The sequence below is a fragment of the Lithobates pipiens genome, unplaced genomic scaffold (genome assembly GCF_037356315.1).
Source record: "Lithobates pipiens isolate NorthernLeopardFrog02 unplaced genomic scaffold, aLitPip1_a1.2 Scaffold_22, whole genome shotgun sequence".
Lineage (NCBI taxonomy): Eukaryota > Metazoa > Chordata > Amphibia > Anura > Ranidae > Lithobates > Lithobates pipiens.
This window is the reverse complement of record NW_027507784.1, coordinates 169,131,713-169,153,247: the sequence shown is the minus strand read 5'-3', so window position 1 is coordinate 169,153,247 and position 21,535 is coordinate 169,131,713. Positions and strand designations below refer to the sequence as shown.

The 21,535-nt window shown below is 41.5% G+C and overlaps 1 protein-coding gene across 4 annotated transcripts in view; it reads left to right on the top strand.

Annotated features, from left to right (window-relative positions):
• Positions 1 to 21,535, top strand: part of ICA1L (islet cell autoantigen 1 like) — a 112,779-nt gene that overhangs the window by 64,609 nt on the left and 26,635 nt on the right. For all 4 annotated transcript variants that reach the window (XM_077448615.1, XM_077448611.1, XM_077448613.1 and 1 more), the window contains 2 exons: positions 1,973 to 2,203; positions 11,899 to 11,988. In XM_077448615.1, the coding sequence (XP_077304741.1) occupies positions 1,973 to 2,203; positions 11,899 to 11,988 (321 nt within the window). The remainder of the gene's footprint in view (positions 1 to 1,972; positions 2,204 to 11,898; positions 11,989 to 21,535) is intronic.

Below are 21,535 nucleotides of genomic sequence, written 5' to 3'. Positions count from 1 at the left end.
ACCTCTCTGACCTGTATCCCACCTCTCATACCTGCATCCTGGACACACCCTGTTTCATAAAAGGTTACCTTGGGGTCCGCCAGCACCCCTTGTGCCGAAGATCGTAGAAAATGGGAAATTTGATAGAATTGAAAGATCTCTGAGGTAGGCATTTTTATTTTGTTTTTTCCGGCTTTCACACTGGAGTGAAAGGGGCCGTTTTTTTTTCAGGCCCTACACAGGCTCTATTTTTAGCGCTGTAGCGCCGGAAAAACGCCTCGGTGTGAAAGGGGCCATAACGTTTTAGGCTCCAAGAGGTATTTACAGATATCTGCAAAAGCTTCTTTTCATATATTCCTTTTGAGCTATCGCTGTGATGGCTGCTTCACTGGCTAGTGTGAATGTATGGGCTTGTAAGTGGGTTGTGAGGCATGCAAGCTTTGGCATTATCAGGTAGCGCATAGGATTTATCTAATTAGAACCGCCCAGCATTTAGGCAGTGTGAGTGCTTTCAAAGGATCTGCAGGTTCACTACTGTGTAAAAGTTTTAGGCAGGTGTGGAAAAATGCTGTAAATTAGGAATGATTTCAGAAATAGAAACTCTTAAGTTTTTTTATCAATGAACAACATGTGACCACCCTTTTCCTTCAAAACTGCATCAATTCCTCTAGATACAATTGCACACTGTTTTTGAAGAAACTCAGCAGGTAGGTTGTACCAAACATCTTGGAGAAGTAACCACAGATCTTCTGTGGATGTGGACTGCCTTAAATCCTTCTCTCTCTTTTCAAGCGGAGATCCCCACCCTCACCACCAAAAAATTAAGTTAGTTAAATACTGTAACTGCTGACTTTTACTATTAGGGCACCCACCTGTCCAGGGATCTGGTGGTGTCCTCACCTAAGCTGATTCTTGAATCGGCTCTCAGGTGTTGGCGCTGCCATCTTGGGTAAGGGAAACCAGCAGTGAACCAGAGAGTTTTCTACTGCGCAAGCGCAAATTGCTACTGTCCTCAATGTTGCCCATTTCTTTGTGCTTCTTCTAAAAAGCTTGAGCAGCACATATTGAAACCCCAATCTGCTTTGCAGTCTTTGCCTAGGAGAGGCCTTGCTGATGCAATATAACTACCTTGTGTCTTCTTGCTGTGCTCAGTCTTGCCATGGTGTATGACCTGAGACATGAAACTGTATTCTACAATCTCACTTTAGTAGCAGAGTTTGTCTGTTTCTCTCCCAGTTTCAAGCCTCCTGCATGTCTGTTTCAGTTAATGATGTTAATGATGTTTCAACCTACATATGAAATTGACGATCATCCACACCTGCTTGGTATGACTAATCCTACAAAATCTGACTGTGTGCAAGTATAATAATTGATGCTGGTTTGAAGCCAAAGGGTAGTCACAGCAAATATTGATTTAGTTTAAATTTTCTTCTGTTTGCTTACTTTTGATTTTGTAAATTGATAAAAATAAAACATTTAAATTTATTTTTGAAACCATTTTTACTTCATAGCATTTCTTCACACATGCCTAAATCTTTTGCACAGTACTGTACTATATATGCAGGCATCTCCCAAAAAGAATAAATTCAGGAGCTACAAATACTGTAGCTGTTGACTTTTACTATAAGGACACTTACCTGTCCAGGGGTCCAGCGCTGTCCTCCCGCAAGCACATTCTTCATTCTTCAGGTCACTATTGCTGCGCATGAGATTTATGAATGGTCCCGGTGAACTCCTGCTCAGATCGCCAGGGCAATCTGGTCGCAAGTGGGAGCGTGTACCCATCAAAAACCAGGCACCCACTCCCCCCCAAAAAACAAATGCTAAATGCTAAAGGGGGGGGGGGTTGGGGTGGGGTTAAAGTGATAGAAATATTAATCACTTTTACTATTCTGTTAGCTAAATAATTATATACTTTATTACTAATGTGTAGACCTTTAAGCCTACCCAATTTGTTTTGACATGACACCAAAGATCTTTGTTTTACTTGCAGAACCTAAGCATCTGTTATTGGACAGTAGAGAAGCAGAGGATTTTGATCAGGAGTTCTCCTTCTTGAACTTACAAGCCCCCCTGTCTCCAGAGCTGTCGCAAGAAGAGCAGAATTTGTTTGGAGGCTCCAGCTCACAAGAAACTAGTTTATGGACAAAGCAATCAGATAAGCTGTCTGGATTTCTTCCTTCTCAGCTCCTTGATATGGGTCTGCAGTCTGTTGGGGAAATGAGTAAGTCAGTTCTTTTATATTTTAATAATCGTTGGTTCTTGGACCAAGGAAAGTGCATAGGCTAATTGCTGTCAGTGTGAAAACTCCAACCTAAGCACAATACAAAATAATTTCTAAATATGAATCACTGCCTGTGTTTTTTCCACATGATTTGTCTAAGTCCTTGTACACACGGTCGGAGATTCCGACAACCAAATCCGTCTGAGTAATTCCAATGGATTAATTCCGGAAGAGGTCCGGAAGTGAATTTGCATACACACGGTCGGACTAAGTTGTCGGAAAATCCGATTGTACATAACGTGATGACGTTATTTCGTTAGGACGGGACTACGTTCAGGCTAGTAACCAATAGCTTTGGTCTAGGAATTTGATCTGAGCATGCGTGGCACTTTGTCCGTCGGAGTAGGCTACACATGATCGGAGTATGTCCGATCGGAGCATTTTGTCGGAAAATTTTACCGGCAAGTTGGAAAAGTTGGTCCGTCGGATATTCCGACGGAAACAGTCCGATGCAGACCACACACAGTCGGAATATCCGACAAGACGGTCCGATAGGAAACATTCCGTCGGAATCTCCGACCGTGTGTACAAGGGCTTACAATTACTGCATCGTCTTAACCTATTTTCAGTTTTTAAAATGTATCTATATGAAAAACAGTCCTTATAATTTAAAAGAAACCTGTACTGAGAAGAAAATGGGGCTTCCACTGCTTGTAAAATGCTTGCTGAATTATTCCGAAATTTGTCCCCCCGGTTTTTCAGCTTAAGGAAGGAATATTTAGGAAAGAGCCAATGGTTGCAGATGGGGGACAGAATAGTGAAGAAGAGGGGGAAAAGGGGGTAGTAAGCTAGGAGTTTGGCAAGAAAAGTGGGGGGGTGTTTTTGGGACTTTAAAACATTTATTTTTATCAACGAAGCAAGTTACTTATACAAGAGGCACTTAATATGTGAACATTTGAACCCCTTACCGAGGTGGAGTTTTTTGCATACACAGAGAATAGCTCTGCAGTTAATGAACTCCATACAACTATTACAATTCCATGTGGAATTCCTTGAATCTCCCATTCGTTTAACAGGCATGGGGGGGGGGGGTTATTTACGAAAGGTAAATCCACTTTGCACTGAAAGTGCACTTGGAAGTGCAGTCGCCCTAAATCTTAGGGGTAGATCTGAAATGAGTGGAAGCTCTGCTGATTTTATCATCCAATCATGTGCAAGCTAGAATGCTTTTTTTTATTTTCCTTGCATATCCCCCTCGAATCTACAATGACTTTACTTCCAAGTGCATTTTCAGTGCACTTTCAAGTGCACCAGCAGTGCAAAGTAGATTTTCCTTTAGTAAATAACCCCCATGATGTCATTCACTGTTCAAAGCCAAAAAACACAGTGATTGACCTGTAAAGTTTTTCACAGAAGAGAAATGTGCTTTGTTTACCAAGTGAATCAATACCCCCTTATTGGTAAACTATTCACCTTGGTATCTAGCTTTCATGCCGTAGGGAGACGGCAATTGTCTTGTAACTCGGTTTGTGAACTTTTTTGTGATATTTTTTTACTCCCTTCCAGAAATGTTTCCCTTTGCATAGTCCTGCAAAATGTGAAATTATGACTCCCTGGCATTATTTCATTTCAATACCTGTGGAAACAATCAGTGTAAGCAAAATTGTGTTCTTTAACACCTGGTTAGAATTTCATACTTTGCCTCTTGAAATGTACTGTAAAATCAATTTCTTGGAATCCACTGAGTTTAGGATACAGTCAGGTTTCACTGCTGCCTACAGGAATCTCAGGCACTGGCAAACGGCAAAAGATCATAAACCAGCCCCCATTATAAGCCCCTCTACCCAGCATGCCTCGGTTTTGTGGTAAAGCAGTACCCACGGCATAAACAAAAAATGGGAGAGGCAGGTCCTGTGCCCCTTAATGAATTAAAAAAAATGTTGGGATGTCCAAAAGCACTCCCAAAGGAGAGGTGGGCAACACAGAAAAAAAAAAAACACTAACAGGCCTCACTAGGAGGACTGAGGACTTCCTCCAGCACAGGAGCCACCAAATGGACCATATCCTGAATCTGAATGAATAAGGTTGGGCCCCTTACTAGATAAGGTTACTGCAGGAGAGAATCACCACCACACTAAAAAGAACCTGAGCCAGTGAAAAGCTGATCAACCAGAACCTCACAAAAACAGGTGTAACATAACAAATTCACAAACTTGGAATAAGGACCCGCAACCTGATGTGGTCAAAAGAACAAAACGCTGGGGATTTAACTCACAGGAGGACAAGAACCTAGCATGAAAAAGGGCTCTCTCTTGAAAAACAAAGTGCATTTATTTTTTTGGAGGAGCCTTCAGAGCATTGCACCCACAATCAGTAGATTGTAGGTGCATTATCAGGCTCCTGCAGACACTGTTTACAAAGCTGGAAGAAGCAGTAGGTTTAATTTCTTTCTGGAGGAAGTGTCCGCAAACTTCAAGCTGTGTCCCATGGTGGAAGATGAGACTTCTAGCTTTCTCATTCACAGATTGCTGTGAATCAGTGGTGGCTGGTGTTCCATTTATTTTTCTGCCTCTGCACGTCATCACTTTCCAGAGACTGTGTGCTCATTGACTTCTGTCAGCTCCTCCTGCTCCGCTCCTTTACCCCTCTTCTCCGCTCCAACCACCACTGCACACTGCGCCCCAAGCCCAAGCCTTTTTAAAACCAATTAGAGCCTCAGGCTCTAAACATGTGCTTCTAAAAAAAGAAAAAAAAAAAAAAACCCCATTAAAATCCATGTGTCCAGCACCCTGCATGTAGATTAGGAGCCAGACACATGGATCAGGGCGGCGGTTCCCCTGCTCCCCTAATGGACGGGCCACCACTGCTGCAATTGAATGACGCGACTGTGCAGGCAGAGCCCCGCACAGCTGCCCTGTCTTTAAGATATGACAGTGGGTGTGGGGAGAGGATCCCCTGCCCGCTGTAACAGGTATAGGCGATCAAGGGGTGCAGGGAGGCAGACCTGGAACATGTTACACATTCCATTCTAAATATGGGTGTAACATGTAACCTGCTCCAAATGGTGAACTTTAGCCTTTAACCAGTAGCATGAGTTGAACTAGCCTTCGGTACTGAGAAAAGTAATGGCTGTCAGAGCATATTTGATTTGTATTTTAGCTTTAGAGGAGAACAATACAGTGAATTTCAAGATGAGAACAGCATCATCAATATTTTTGTTTACTTTTTTTGTGCAACTAAATTCACCGTGCCAGCATTTCAGGATCTGCCTCCGTTCTCATCCTAATAGAGTATTGCATCTAGAACAGAAAGGCTAGCTCTTACAATTACAGAATCATGGCTTATACTCCCAGCCCTATTCATATTCAGGTAACTATATCTTTTGATTTTTGTGGTTTATCACAGAAGCATTATGTATGCTAAATAGATTAAGGCATGTCTGGTTACACCAGTTTTTTTACTTTTTCAATAAACCCATCAGAATAGAAATCCTTATGACGTGGGCCTTTCGGGCATCAAGCCACAGATCTACTTCAGTCAATTACTGTTTTACACTGTACTGTGTTTGAGTACCAAATGTGTACCATACATGCACATTCAGTATTGTGTACATGAAGGTGTATATACAAAAGTGTGCATGTGTTCAAATGCATTTTGTTCTTGCTGTACCCAGGCTATTGCTAATAGACTTGGAAGCCAAACATCAGTTCTTAGCTGCTGTTCCCTTTCATTTGACAGCGGTCACCTTGCAAACTAGTGTTACTTAAATACTGCTTTGTCTGTCTGACTTTGCCCAAGGGAAGGGAGACAGATAGATTATCTATAGTGCTGAATCATTTTGTAGCAAGTAAAAATAACCCTTTCATGTTCAGTAGTATTATTTGCCATTGTGATCAGAGAGATTCTAGTCACAGTGCACCACAATGCATGGCAAATGACAATGGGTTACCATACATTGTCCTAATGTGTGGGTGCTCAACCTGTGGCCCTCCAGCTGTTGCGGAACTACTAGGACTAAGTCCTATCATGCCTCTGCCTTTGGGAGTCATGCCTGTAACTGTCAGCCATGCAATTCCTCATGGGACTTGTAGTTCCACAACAGCTGGAGGGCCACAGGTTGAGCACCCATGTTCTAATGTGATAGGGTGCATTCAGAATAAATTTAGACTGACTTTTCGGTGGCGTTCCGAAGGACATTCCGAGCAAACGGACTTGGCCACACATGAACGGACTAAGTCTGTTCGAAAGTCCGTTGATTTTGAATGTGATGATGTTCAATAGCCAGTACCCAATAGCTTCCCTTGCAACGAAAAACGATTGGATTAGCTCACACACGATCGGATTGTCCAACGGAATGATTCCGTCGGACCTAGTCTGCCGGAAAGTCCAGTCGTGTGTATGTGCCATTATTCAAATCTGGACCACAGCTACCACGATATCCAAATACTGGATAAACACAAGCTAATAAACAAAAATAATGTGCTGTCTCTTTAAATGCAACACACTAAATGTGCAATTATGTGCCAAAACAAAGTACTACTGTACCATATATTTTTAGCAATTGATTTATATTGCAATACATTTTTTTATTGAAACTGAAAAATGATACACTATCTCTTTAAATCTAACTTACTATAGTGGAAATGCATGTGAACATAAAGTGCTTTTGTGCCACAAATTCAGATCACAATAAAGATATATCCCATCAAAGTGCTATGTGCATAAATCAGTTCTCTCAAAGTGCATATAGTCCAGCATTCATATTCTAAAAGATAATGTAAACCTATAGAAAAGTCCATGCATCTCATAAGAGAGACCACCACCATGAGAAGAAACTGCTTACCAAGGGGCCAACCTCCACATTATAAGTGGTTAAGCCAACCTGATTCTCTGCTGTCTTCCAGGTATCAGGTCAGCATCAAATGGAACACCGCAGGACCATACTTCAGACACTGTTCTTCACAACCTCAGCTCCGGGGAAAGTGCCAGTGTGACTCAAATAAAAAAACCACATACCATGGCCCAATATCTTACACACGTTGTATTTGTTTTATGCAATGCTCACAAGCATAGTCAAATAAAAAGCATATAAAATGACGACACTCGCCAGCCAGAAGCATGCACAATGACATCACGAAATATGCTTAGCCCTGTGCATTTCGTGGTAAGCTACATCTTCAGGGGATTTTTGTTTATTCCTAACACATACATGCTGCTCTACTGTAACACAAAGATGTGAAACTGTCCTGAAGCACCTATATGCATTGAATGATTAGATCTCCTGAGAATATTGATTTTGACAGAGTTTGGATATTTGTGGACTTCATACTTTGGTGCAGATCTATGGCTGGGATGAGCCTTTCAGTTGTGTTATGTGTTTTATCCAATACAATATTGTTCCCCTTAGATTAGAAATATATTCTATGGGCCTGATGCTGCAGTAGAATGTAAGATAAGGGAGTCTTATGCCGCGTACACACGATCGGAATTCCGGCCAGAAAAAGACAGATGAGAGCTTTTCATCTGAAAATGCGACCATGTGTATGCTCCATCAGAATTTAGCTGTCCGAAGTTCCGCCAACCAAAAAAGTATAGCATGTTCTCAATTTTCCCGATGGAAAAACTTTCTACCAGTAATTCCGATCGTGTGTATGCAATTCCGACACGCCAAAAATCATGCATGCTCAGATTCAACTACGAGATAGAAGCTATTGGCTACTGGCTTTTGAACTTCCTCTTTCTAGTTCCCGTTGTACGTGTTGTACGTCACCGCGTTCTAAACGATCAGAATTTGAGATGTGACCGTGTGTAGGCAAGACAGCTTGAGCTGAATTCCGTCAGAATTCCATCGGGAAAACCATCAGAGCTTTTTCCGATGAGAATTCTGATCGTGTGTACGCGGCATTACCGTGCTTGGACTTTTTCTGGTCTCTGGATTCGGATTTTCCACTGCCTGTATCTAGCATGATGCTAACCTTGTATTTGAGTTATGATTTGTCTTCTTTCACCACTGACCTAGCACTGAACTCGAGCTGGTTTCTATATATAAATGTACTACCTCTCTGCTGGTCATTTAATCTTATTTATTTCAATGATATTTGAAGGTACGGACCTTTGCTAAGAAAAACTGACTTGAGAGAGTTCATGTATTAGTAAACATATGCAGATTAAAAGGTACCTATCGATATAAGGATATTTTTACCTATAATAGCAGATTATAGGGGGTGCTCCATAACAAAGTCAAATGTTATTAAACTATATAATCAGATGTGCTAAAATGTCAACCTCTAAATCCGGGAATAGAAATCAACAAGAAGCCAGTAGGCCTATAACTTGCAGTTTGAAGACAGTCCAGTAAGAATCTGCTTGTATAAGGTGATGGATGCTCATACTAGTTTTACAGCTCCAAAGATTAGCTGTGAACAGCCATCAACACTAAAAGCAAAATAAAACCTAAACATGGAGCATGAACCGTGTGCAATGCAATTACTTATACCTATTTCTCTCCTACATTTTATTTTTTATTTATATATTTTTTTTCTTCCTCTCTAGTTTTCTGCAGTCTACCAGCACCTATTTCTTTCCTGTACATGTATAAAAAAATTTTTCCTGCAGTCTATTAGCACCAATTTCTCTCCTATATATATATTTATAATTTTTTTTCTCTCTCTTAGCTAGTTTCCTGCAGTCTGTTAGCACCTAGTTCCCTCCTACTTTTTTTTTTGCCATTGACGTTCATTCGAGACATACACATACTTTGGAAATATGCCAGTATCGGTCCTCATGATGTTCTAACACTTTGCTTTTAAAATCATTTGTTCTCAACATCAGTTCCATTGTGTGTATGCATATATATATGTTTTCTATTATTTTGTGTATGTTGTAAGTATACAATGATTTTGACCGATGTGTCGAGTTTGCTCCGAGTTCAAGTGGTGTATCAGATTTTTTCTGGCAGTAGATTTGGACCGAACTCTTTACATCAGATTTGAGTGTAAGTACCGTGTATTCTACCCGGGTTTTCTTTGTAATACCAGCTGAGTACTAATTTTAATTGGTTAGTTCACCTGTAACCTAACGATGACACATTAGAGCAGTATATAGGTGATTGTGGTGACTAGTTCCAATAGCTAATGACTAAGCGCTAACATTTGCATGAAACACATCTACCTCTTTGTCCCCTGCTCCATCTGTGAACCACTTGTCATATGAAGCTTCAATAAAATGATTTTTGGACGTGCAGCCATCCAGAATAATTTCCTTATGCAATTACTTTAATAGGACAAGATGTGTGTACAATTCTACTCACAAATGTGTGTAGAAAACCACTCTTATCTGTGTGGTCTGAAGAGGTCATCCTCTGTGCTGATGGGGAGCTCCATTACCATGGCGATCAGTGGGGCTTACAGCAGTTAATTTTTACATCAAATTTCAACTCTTTGTTTTAGTCAGCTTTTTGACTAAAATGCCATTTTAGTTTTATGATCTGAATTGTTTTGGTTGTATTTTAGTAGACTAAAATAGTGTTTATTTCATTGACGAAAATATTTTCGTCTACTAAATTAACCCTAGTTTACAGCTGAAATGTCCACAGATGCTGAGATCGATGAGAAGAAGAGGCACCTGTTGGACTGTTGATACATGACGTCTCACTGCCAAGAAGGTGTAGTTCTTCCCCCTTCCACCAGCATACCGTCCAACTTTCTGAAATGAAAAAGAAGGAAACATTAGAGCACAAAGTATGTAGGCAAAGGACATATCTCTGCTACACTTAATTTATTTTTTTACTTTTCAGAATAACAAATGGAATCATTTAGAGGTTAGATAAAAGGTTTGGTGCGTTAAAAACACATTTAAAAGTTGAATAATAAATGTATTTATAGAGATCTATATATTACGTCAAATAAGTATGACAACTCAGGAAGAAAAACAGTCAGAGTTGTTTGGTTCACCAAGAGGGATAGTCCTGTCAAATGAGGGACATTTGGGAGCTATGACTTCCAAGTCAAAGCGTCCATTACTAGGCAACATGTTTTGGGGTGGGTTCCCTTATCTTAAGGCACAGGAAAGGTATACTTTTAAGGAGAGAAATATGTGGTGACCTGTCCTGAAAATTCAATTTGCCTGGTATTCTTACGGTTGCTTCTGTACATTCTGAATTGGTGACCTGGAACAAATTTGTAGATTAAGTGTTCAAACTTGATTCTGACTTTTCTTGCTGCATACTTGTTTCAGCTCAGTGACTTTGGTAGTACTAAAGCTAGTGACAGTCAGAAAATTAACATTTACAAAAGACTGGCTGCCTACATACAGTATATTTCTCAATATAGGTTTCTATTAGGGGAGAAAGGTGAGGTCAGTGACTGGCTGTGCTAGTCAGGCACTGGCAGGGGTGCCTGTATTGCAAAAGTGGCTTCAATTGCAAACCTTTTACACATGATGTTTGCCTAAAATTCTGCTTTGGGCTAGGACCAGAGTTGTTGTTTCATTAATATGACATGTGGGTATTTATAGACAAATCGTTTTACCAATGCTCATTAAAGGATAAGTTCACCTTTTATAAGATGTTACACCCTTATTCAGGGTGTAACATGTTACTGCTGCTGCTACTGCCATCTACTGCAACCCTTATCACAGCAGGCTGAGGATCTTCTCCCCGCAACTGCTGTCACAATTGAATGAAGACGAGGCTGTGTGGGACTACGCCCACCTGTGAATAGGAGAACTACAATTACTGACACCCTTTGCGGCTGTTGGTTCAATGAACTACCAGGGTGCTGTTTGAGTGCTCTAGGTGGTTCATTGATGGTTCCTGACCGTGTGTAACTGCCTGCTTGTGCCTTATAGGGTAAGGTATGAGCAGACAGCTTACCCTGACAGTCTGAAAGAGCTCTGCATTGCACCCGCAATCTGCTAGTCACGGGTGCATTGCTGTGCAGACTTCCAATTAAAAAAAAATGTAATAAATGCACATTTTTAACCTGCAAAATTATGTGCATTTATTATTCTTTTTTTTTTTTTTTTTAAAGGTGAGCTTATCCTTTAAAATGCATTGCATAAATGCAGCCTATTCATCCGAATGGATTGCCAAATTCACCACAATGTACTAAAATTCTGCATGCAGCATTTTTGTTAGTGAATTACTGCAGGTATGTTGGGGATGACACAACATTGTACCGCTGTGTTTTCCTTTCATTAGCACAGCACAGTGCTGTGAATGTACCCTAAAAGGATCGCTTTACTTAGAGCAAGTTTTTGAGAACCCTTCCCCCTCTCGTTAACCATCCGTCCTATACCCAATGCTATAGATCTCAGATCAGCCAGGGACCTCATACATTGACTGTAGTGTCCTGCCATAATCAACTTCAGTCTCCTTCTTTAAATGCTACTTAACTGGAAGACTCTGGCTTCAATAGTTTCACACACTGCCCAGAAAAAAAGCAGACTGATCAAGAAAATATATTGAGTCAGTGACATAGAAATTATTAAAGCCACTGGATCAGCATGACAGCCAAAGACCTAGTATTTTCAGCAGATCTGAGAAATAGCAGCCTTGCTACAAGTTTTCTTTAATGGCCCATCTTCAGCAGGTATGATTGGAAAGGGTCGCAATGCTCACCATGTGACATCTAAAAATCAAGGCTCTAATAAGAAATTAGATAATTTTCCAGTAAGTGTTTTGTTTTAAATCTTAGACTGGACAATGGCGGGTGTATCTTCGAGTGGTTTTAGGCCTGACATACAGAACTCTTCTATCAAGAATACATCAGAACAAGAAACCCACAGTAAGTTCAACTTTTAACAGTGTATGGAATAATGATAGAGTACATATAAAGGCACCTGCATGACTTGCCATGTGATGCACAAGCTTCATAAAGTAAACAAAAAAACAGGAATTTTGTACTTGCCATAAAATCTTTTTTTTTTTTTTTTTGGAGTCTGCTAAGACAGCTGTCCCCAACCTTTGGCACCAGGGACCAGTTTTGTGGAAGAAAATTTTTGCCGGGGATGGCGGTTCCACGCCTGATTTTGTCAGGGCAATGGCTGGTGTTAACGCTTCAATCAGCACGACACCATGGTTAATATGGTGTTAAGCTGATTTGAAGTGCATTATTTCTATTTATTACATTGTAATATAAAATAGTACAACTCACCATAATGCAGAATCAGTGGGAGCCCCGAGTGTGTTACTTGCCACCATCATCTGCCACCAGATGCGGATTGTCACTTGCCACATCACCTGCCTTTAGATGCAGCTTGTTACTTGCCACCGTCCCCTGCCACCAGATGCAGATTTTCACTGTTTCGACCAGTCGACATATACAACTTCCCAGTGTTGCGGCCAGTTACCAAATGCAGCTTCCCAGTGTTGTGGCCTGCCACCAGATGCAGCTTCCCATTACCCTGCCACCAAAATAAGCTTCCCATTGTAGCCTGCTACCAAAAAATACTAGATGCAGCTTGTCACGTAAATAATTTAAAGGCAATTTGTAAGTTTTTTTTTTTTTCTGTAGTGAAAGACTTACATCCTCTTCTTGCAGCCTCTCCTCAGCATTACAACATCCGAGCAGGGAAATCTACACATGGGCAGTTGCTGGGTTTTGTCCTAGCCTAGAGTGAGGGCGAAACATCGTTAATGCAGGAAGAGCGGTGAGACATGATGCCATCTCTCTGCTCGCTCGCTGCACCTCTGACAGTGTAGCCTTCACGGCCCAGCTCTGTGGGCGGAACAGCGGTGGCGTGGGGGAGTTGGCTGCAAACAGACAACGAACCAGCATCGGTCCGTGGCCTTGTGTTTAGGGACCCCCATACTAAGGGACACAGGAAGTTTTTCACTTTTGGTTTATACTGCCTCCTACAGGAGGAGTGGACACAGGCAAACAAATAAAATGAAAGGTCAGCCCAGGATAACCATATAAACCTCTCCTACTACCAGCATGCCTTGGTTTGTAGCAACTAGTACCAAAAGCATGATCATAAACAGAAGGGTGTGTCCCTCAATGGACTAAAAGCAAAGAATTTTAAGGTGCGTACAAAAATACTATTTCTTTTTCTGATTTATTGAGGGTCACAGGAAGCCTTTCACCTTCAGGACATCCAAAGGCAGCCTAGGTAGGCAACAGCAAACAACCACTAACAAACTCAGCAAAACAATAAAAACTGGGAACTACCAGTAGCTCAAGTGCTGCTTGAAGGACTATACACCCAAAGATGGCACGTGATGAAGTACAGCCTCCGCCTGGTAACAAGATGTCAGAAAAAAAAAAAAAGGTGATGACCTAAGATAAGAAAACAATGCCTGATAGCACAAGCATAAGAAAATACCCAAATACTGTGAGAAGGGAGTGGCACTGAGTCTTGCTGTGTGTGTGTGTGCCAAAAGAGCCCGCAGGTGTGCCACTATGGCAACTTTTTGTGTGGACACACCAAGAAGAGGAGGTGTGTGTGTATGTATGCATGTGTGTGTGCGTGTGTGTATATATATATATATATATATATATAATACTCCCTATCTATCATTGTGCTCAAAAGTTTGCATACCCTGGCAGAAATTGTGAAATTTTGGCATTGATATTGAAAATATGACTAATCATGTATAAAAAAAACTGTCTTTTATTTAAGGATAGCAATCACATGAAGCCATTTATTATCACATAGTTTTTTGGATCCTTTTTAAATCATAATGATAACAGAAATCACCAAAATTGCCCTGATAAAAATTTTACATACCCTGGAATGTTTGGCCTTGGTACAGACACAGAATGTGGCACACACAGGTTAAAATTGCAATTAAAGGTTAATATGCCACATTTGTGGCTTTTTAAATCACATTAGTGTCTGTGTATATATAGTCAACGAGTTTGTTAGCACTCACATAGATGCACTAAGCCGGCTAGACATTTACCCATGAGGAGGTAGAAAAGAACAGTCAAAAGACCTGCATAAAGAGGTTATAAAAAACTTTACAAAGATGGAAAAGCACTTTATAACACACCAAGCGCTAAGATTAGAATTAACAATGCATACTCTGACTCAACTGAGCTGGAGAGGGGAACCCCCTGTCACCTCTGTTGTTTGCTTTAGCAATAGAGCCATTAGCAATTGCGATAAGAACAGCAAGGGGGATACAGGGAATTAAAAGAGAGATGGTGAAAGAAAGAATTGCATTATATGCAGATGACATTTTGTTCTTCCTCGGAGATATAGACTCATTCCTGGCGGTGGCTATGAACATTGTGGAGGATTTTGGGAAGATATCAGGCCTGGTAATTAACTGGGAGAAATTGGCTTTGATGCCAGTAGACCCAATGAATCCCCTCCCATCCTCAGTGGGGCAATTAAGGGTGGTAGATAGGATGAGGTATCGAGGAGTATGGTTAACAAGGAACCCAGATAAGTATATTGAAGATAATCTTGCCTCCTTTTTGCTTAAATTCAAGCGGAAATGCGACATTTGGAGCCATCACCCCTGTCAGCTGCTGGAAGAATCAACCTCATTAAAATTATTTTGATGCCCCAGCTTCTGTACCACTACATAATTCCCCAGTTTAGATCGGAATGGGATGGTTCAAGAAAATTGAAACACTGTTCCGGGAACTAATCTGGAAGAAGGGGCAGGCTCGTATTAGTTTACAGATATTGCAGCTACCAGTAAAAGAGGGAGGAGCAGCAGTGCCACATCCGCGCAGCTATTTTTTGGCTGCCCAGCTGCAGCATCTTAGGGGATGTAACATACAAGGGGAGAGCAATAAAAATATTCGAATGATGTTGCAAGGAGCCCCGCACAGTAGCTTGCTGGAAGCTCTGGAAGCAGATTCCCTATCCTCCAGTCCCCCCACATTAAAATTAGTAACAAAAGTATGGCAGGCGGTTAGGGTAGTAATGGGCTATATGGGGTTAACAGTATATGCTCCAATCTGGGACAACAAATATTTTCCAGATTTGATCCCCATGGGTAAAATAAATGAGTGGGAGGCTTGTGGTATTGGAAAATCGCGCAACTATATGAAGGGAGTACCCTGTAATTTGAAGAACTGAGAGGAGAGTATGGTATCCCAAGCCAATCATTCTACCGATATCTTCAAATTAGACACACCCTCAGCACCCATTTCAAAACACAATGGGTGGAATAGTGTGAAGTACCTCTTATACAAAAAATCACCATGACAGGATCTTCCAAGGGTTTAATATCAGAGATATACGAACAGATATGTAGCAAATTTATCAACGGGGAAAGATTGGGCAAAAATAAAAAGGGATGGGAAGAGGTCCTGGGGGAAATAATAACAGAAGAACAGTGGAAAAGGATATTAAATATATAGAGTTCCCAGGTGTCAGTTTCTCCCTCACAGAAAATGTTGCAACTATTCTTGTTACACAGAGCTTACTATACCCCAAAGAAAATTTTTCGGTATGGATATAGACCCGATGACAAATGCCCAAGGTGTCAAGGAACAGGTGACTTGATCCACATGATGTGGAGATGTTCAATATTATTTAGGTATTGGACAGAGATACTTGAGGACATTAATCGTACCTTTGGGCTAAAACTGGCCCTGAATGGTGCTATATGTTTGTTGGGGAAGATAGAGGACAACAGTGTGTCAGTAAATAGTAAAACCGCAGCAATTAGATGCCTATTCCAAGCACGAAAGATAATAGGCCAAAATTGTCAATCAGTGAGACCTCCGACTTTAGAAGAATGGAATAAAGTGATGGAGGCTACAGTATGGAGGGAAAAGGTGACATTTATTAGACGGAGGAACCTGGATAAATTCAAAAAATCTGGAAGCCCTGGTTAGATAAAAAGGGGGGGGGGGACCATACCCAAAGACTAGGTGGATACAATCAGGGAATAATAGGGGGGAGCGGTGAGGGGGGACCAGAAGTGGTAAATGAGAGAGAAATAAGTTAGGAATAAGAATATATAATACACTGGTAGTAAATAGATATGGTGTATCGTTGTGATGCTCGGCACTTTATTACAAGGGAGATTCTGGGGGGTGGATCCTAAAAAGGTTTGTGGGGTTAAAAAAAAAAAGGCTAGAGAAGTACAGAGGAGAGGGAGTTAAGGCACTGGTAGTAGCTGAGTGAACCTTTTAACGTTTTTTTTTTGGTGCCCACTTTTTCATTTGTTTGTTGTTTTTCTCATTTTTTTTTTTCTGTTTTCCCTTCTTTAAGGAAATAAGTACGTAGGATACAGAGCAATGTAATGATGGTGATTTCAAAAAAATTATACACGACAATGTAATGTAATGAGATTATAACACTATGTATATGGCTTGAGGTGCTTCTCAAATGGTTGTATGGACTTTTGTAAAAATCATAAAAAAAATAAAGGGGAAAAAAAAAAAAAGCAATTGACGCTGCTATATCCTCTGTGAATAAAGTTTGACTTGTCCAGTTGACAATGCGCAAATGCTTAGGGATCCAACTAATAACAAATTGGCATTCCTGTTAAAAAAACATTTTTTCCTTGGCAGGTTCAGTGGCTCAACCTGCAGTGGCCGCAATTGGGGTATGTCAATCCTTGAGAGACCATTTGAAATAGGTGCTTAAGGTTTTCCCTGAACAGCAGGCCCAGGATTTAGCCGAGCTGCCAGCGGCTTTGTGTTTTTCAATTGACGCAATTAGAGATTCTATTCTTCAAACCTCTCGCCTTACGCTTGGGTTGGTACATATGCGTAGAATCTTATGGTTGAAAAGTTGGTCAGCCGAAGCGCCATTCAAAAAGCTCCTGGCTGGTTTTCCTTTCCACGGTGAAAAGCTGTTTAGGGATGATTTGGACAAATATATCCAAAAGATATCAAGTGGGAAAAGTACCCTTTTGCCAGTTAAGAAAAAGAGTAAACGTCCCTCATTTAACCGGGCTCTTTCTTCAGTGCCAGGGGCATCAGCCTCCAGGCAGTTGTGACAGCCTCCACTGTCAGGTTCAAGAGGTAAACCTCAGGGTCAACCCCAGGGACAAGAGAAGTCCTGGGGAAGGAAACCTTCGAGACAAATGGGTGGTCTCCACAATAGCTCTAGGTTACAAACTAGAATTCAGAAAATTACCATCTCGTTTGGTTGTATGGACTTTTGTAAAAATCATAAAAAAAATAAAGGGGAAAAAAAAAAAAAGCAATTGACGCTGCTATATCCTCTGTGAATAAAGTTTGACTTGTCCAGTTGACAATGCGCAAATGCTTAGGGATCCAACTAATAACAAATTGGCATTCCTGTTAAAAAAACATTTTTTCCTTGGCAGGTTCAGTGGCTCAACCTGCAGTGGCCGCAATTGGGGTATGTCAATCCTTGAGAGACCATTTGAAATAGGTGCTTAAGGTTTTCCCTGAACAGCAGGCCCAGGATTTAGCCGAGCTGCCAGCGGCTTTGTGTTTTTCAATTGACGCAATTAGAGATTCTATTCTTCAAACCTCTCGCCTTACGCTTGGGTTGGTACATATGCGTAGAATCTTATGGTTGAAAAGTTGGTCAGCCGAAGCGCCATTCAAAAAGCTCCTGGCTGGTTTTCCTTTCCACGGTGAAAAGCTGTTTAGGGATGATTTGGACAAATATATCCAAAAGATATCAAGTGGGAAAAGTACCCTTTTGCCAGTTAAGAAAAAGAGTAAACGTCCCTCATTTAACCGGGCTCTTTCTTCAGTGCCAGGGGCATCAGCCTCCAGGCAGTTGTGACAGCCTCCACTGTCAGGTTCAAGAGGTAAACCTCAGGGTCAACCCCAGGGACAAGAGAAGTCCTGGGGAAGGAAACCTTCGAGACAAATGGGTGGTCTCCACAATAGCTCTAGGTTACAAACTAGAATTCAGAAAATTACCATCTCGTTTCCTCGGGTCAAATGTCCCCAAAGATCCAGAGAAAAAGAAGTCTCTCTCTCAAGCGTTAGACCGACTTTTGTCGCAAAAAGTGATCATGGTGGTCCCCATGGAAGAGCAGGGGTTGAGGATTTATTCAAACCTTTTCACAGTGCCAAAACCAAATGGAGATGTCAGACCCATTCTAGATCTCAAAGATCTAAACCGATTCCTGAATATCTGCTCTTTTTTGCATGGAATCAATCCGATCAGCAGTCTCCATTCTACAAGGAGGAGAACTTCTGGCATCAATCGACATCAAGGATGCATAACTGCATGTACCTATTTACCTGCTCACCAGAAATATCTGCATTTCGAAGTAGAAAAATGTAATTTTCAGTTTGTAGCCTTGCCTTTCGGTCTAGCTACTGCACCTCGGGTGTTTACAAAACTTCCGGCCCTTCCTCTGGCCAGTTTAAGGACTCAAGGTATATGATAATAGCATACCTAGATGACCTGCTCTTGATAGACCGGTCGGTAGGCCGCTTGGACCAAAGCATGGTCACCAGATTCAATTACCTGGAATACCTAAGTTGGGTCCGCAACCTAGAGAAATCTTCTTTAAAGCCAGTAAGAAGATTAGAGTACTTGAGTCTGGTTATAGGTACAGCCCAGAAGAGGGTGTTTTTACCCCAAGCAAAGATCAGTGCCATAAAGGAGCTGGTTTAGGTGGTCAGGTCAAAGAAGGGTCCTTCTATTTGCCTTTGTATGAGGTTGTTGGGGAAGATGGTGGCTTCATTCGAAGCAGTTCCCTATGCTCAGTTTCATTCGAGACTGCTGCAGAACAGTATCCTGTCTGCCTGGAACAAGAAGGTCCAAGCACTAGATTTTCTGATGCGTTTGTCGCCAAAAGTACGCCAGAGCCTCAGTTGGTGGAGAATATCCGAGAATCTGCAGAAGGGGAAATCCTTCTTACCAGTTACCTGGAAGGTGGTAAAAACAGATGCCAGCCTTTCAGGTTGGGGAGCAGTCCTGGAAGAGGCGTCTGTCCAAGGGAAATGGTCCAGAACCAAAAGGACCTTGCCTATCAACAATCTAGAGATTTGGGCAGCGGACCTAGCCCTAAAGGCCTGGATATTCAGGTTGTGGAATTCTCCTGTCAGGATTCAATCCAACAATGCCACAGCAGTGGCTTATATCAATAACCAAGGGGGCACCAGAAGTCAGGCAGCCAAGGGATAGGTAAACCATATCCTAACCTGGGCAAAAAAGCATGTGCCGTGCATATTGGCAATTTTCATTCCAAGGGTGGAGAACTGGCAGGCGGACTACTTAAGTCAGCAGTTGTTCCCAGGGGAATGTTTCCTTCTCCCCGACATCTTCCTGGCTATATTCAAAAGATGGGGGGATCCCGGACGTAGATCTGTTTGCGTCCAGGTTCAACAACAAAGTCGACAACTTTGTGTCAAGAACAAGGGATCCACTCGCATGCGGAACAGATGCGTTGGTGACCCTGTGGAATCAGTTCTCACTGATTTATGCATTCCCTTCTATTCTGCTGCTACCTCTACTTCTTCGCAGGATCAAGTGGGAAAGGAAGTCAGTAGTTCTTGTGGCCCCAGCATGGCTCAGAAGTTCTTGGTATGCAGAAATAGTAAAGCTGGTGGTAGGGGTCCCATGGACCCTACCACCACGTCCAGACCTGCTATCGCAGGGACCGGTGTTCCGTCCTACTTTACAAACGCTAAATTTTCAGGCTCAGTGATATCTACCTTGATTAATGCAAGGAAGCCAGCTTCCAGAGTCAATTATTATAGAGTCTGGAAGGCATATGTTTCCTGGTGTGACTCCAGGGGTTGGCATCCCAGAAAGTATGTCATTGGTAGAATTCTTGCCTTTCTGCAAATGGTGTTAGAGATGAAGCTGGCCTTGAGTACTATCAAGAGGCAGGTCTCAGCCTTATCGGTATTGTTTCAACGTCCGCTTGCTTCGCATTCTTTGGTCCGAAGCGTTATACGGGGGTAACGTGGTTTAATCCACCGGTTAGAACACCCCTGACCCCTTGGGACTTGAATTTAGTTCTGTCGGCATTACAGAAACAGCCTTTTGAGCTGATACGACATATTCCCTTGGTCCTTTTGACAAGGAAGCTAGTTTTTATGGTAGCCATTTCTTCTGCAAAAAGGGTATCAGAATTGGCGGCTCTTTCTTGTAAAGAGCCATATTTAATCATTCACAAGGATAGAGTAGTATTGCCTCCTCATCCTAGCTTTCTCCCAAGGGTGATTTCATGTTTTCATCTAAACCAGGTTATTGTTCTACCTTCATTTTTTCCAGAACCCTGTTTTACGGAAGAAGAGTTACTACATTCTCTAGATGTAGTGAGAGCAGTCAAAATCTATTTGAAGGCGACTACTCAAGTTCGGAAAACAGATGTTTTGTTTGTGTTGCCTGAAGGTCCTGGAAAGGGACAGGCAGCGTTGAAATCTACTATTGCCAAATGGATTCTGCAAGTAATTATTTAAGCTTATGGTTTTGAAGAGGAAATTTACGCCTTTTTAAATTAAAATGCACTCCACCAGGGCTGTTAGTGCTTAATGGGCAGTGCATCACCAAGCCTCCATGGCTCAAGTCTGCAAGGCCGCAACTTGGTCTTCAGTCCATACATTCACCAGATTTTAGCAGGTGGATGTAAGAAAACGTGAGGATATCGCCTTTGGGCGCAGTGTGCTGCAAGCAGCAGTATAGGTCCACAGGTCTGATTGCATCCTACTTTTGTTTGCGTCTCCTTCCCCTCAGATAGCATTGCTCTAGGACATCCCATACAGTAATTACTGTGGCTCTGTGTCCCCTGGTGTACGATAAATAAATTTGTATTTTTATAACAGCTTACCTGTAAAATCCTTTTCTTGGAATACATCACGGGACACAGTGGTCCCTCCTCTCTTTCTGGTTACACATGTACTGCTTTGCTACAAAACTGAGGTACTCCCGGTAAGGGGAGGGATTACATGGGGAGTTGAACTTTCTGTCTAGGGTGTGCCAGTGTCCATCTTCTGAAGGTGTCATATAACCCATACAGTAATTACTGTGGCTCTGTGTCCCATGATGTACACCAAGAAAAGGATTTTACAGGTAATCTGTTATAAAAATCCTATTTTTTTCATTCTAATGCACTAAAACACACTAGACATGGGCGCCTTCAAAAATTAGTTTAGTTTCGTACGAAAACAAAATTCGTATGAAATTCAATTCGGATTGCTACGAAATACGAATTTTCGTTAGATTCGTAAACTTTTCATTAATGATGAATTTATCATTATGAGGGGCTCCCACCATCCCTTTGCTGTGCTGACTTCCTGGGTTTTTAACCGTTAGTTTAGTTATTATTTCATAAAAATAACAAAAGTTCGTTATGATGAATTTATCATTATGAAGGGTTCCCACCATCCCTGTGCTGTGCTGACTTCCTGGGTTTTTAACTTTTAGGTTTGTTAACTTTTCATAACAATTACGAATGTTCGTTATGATGAATTT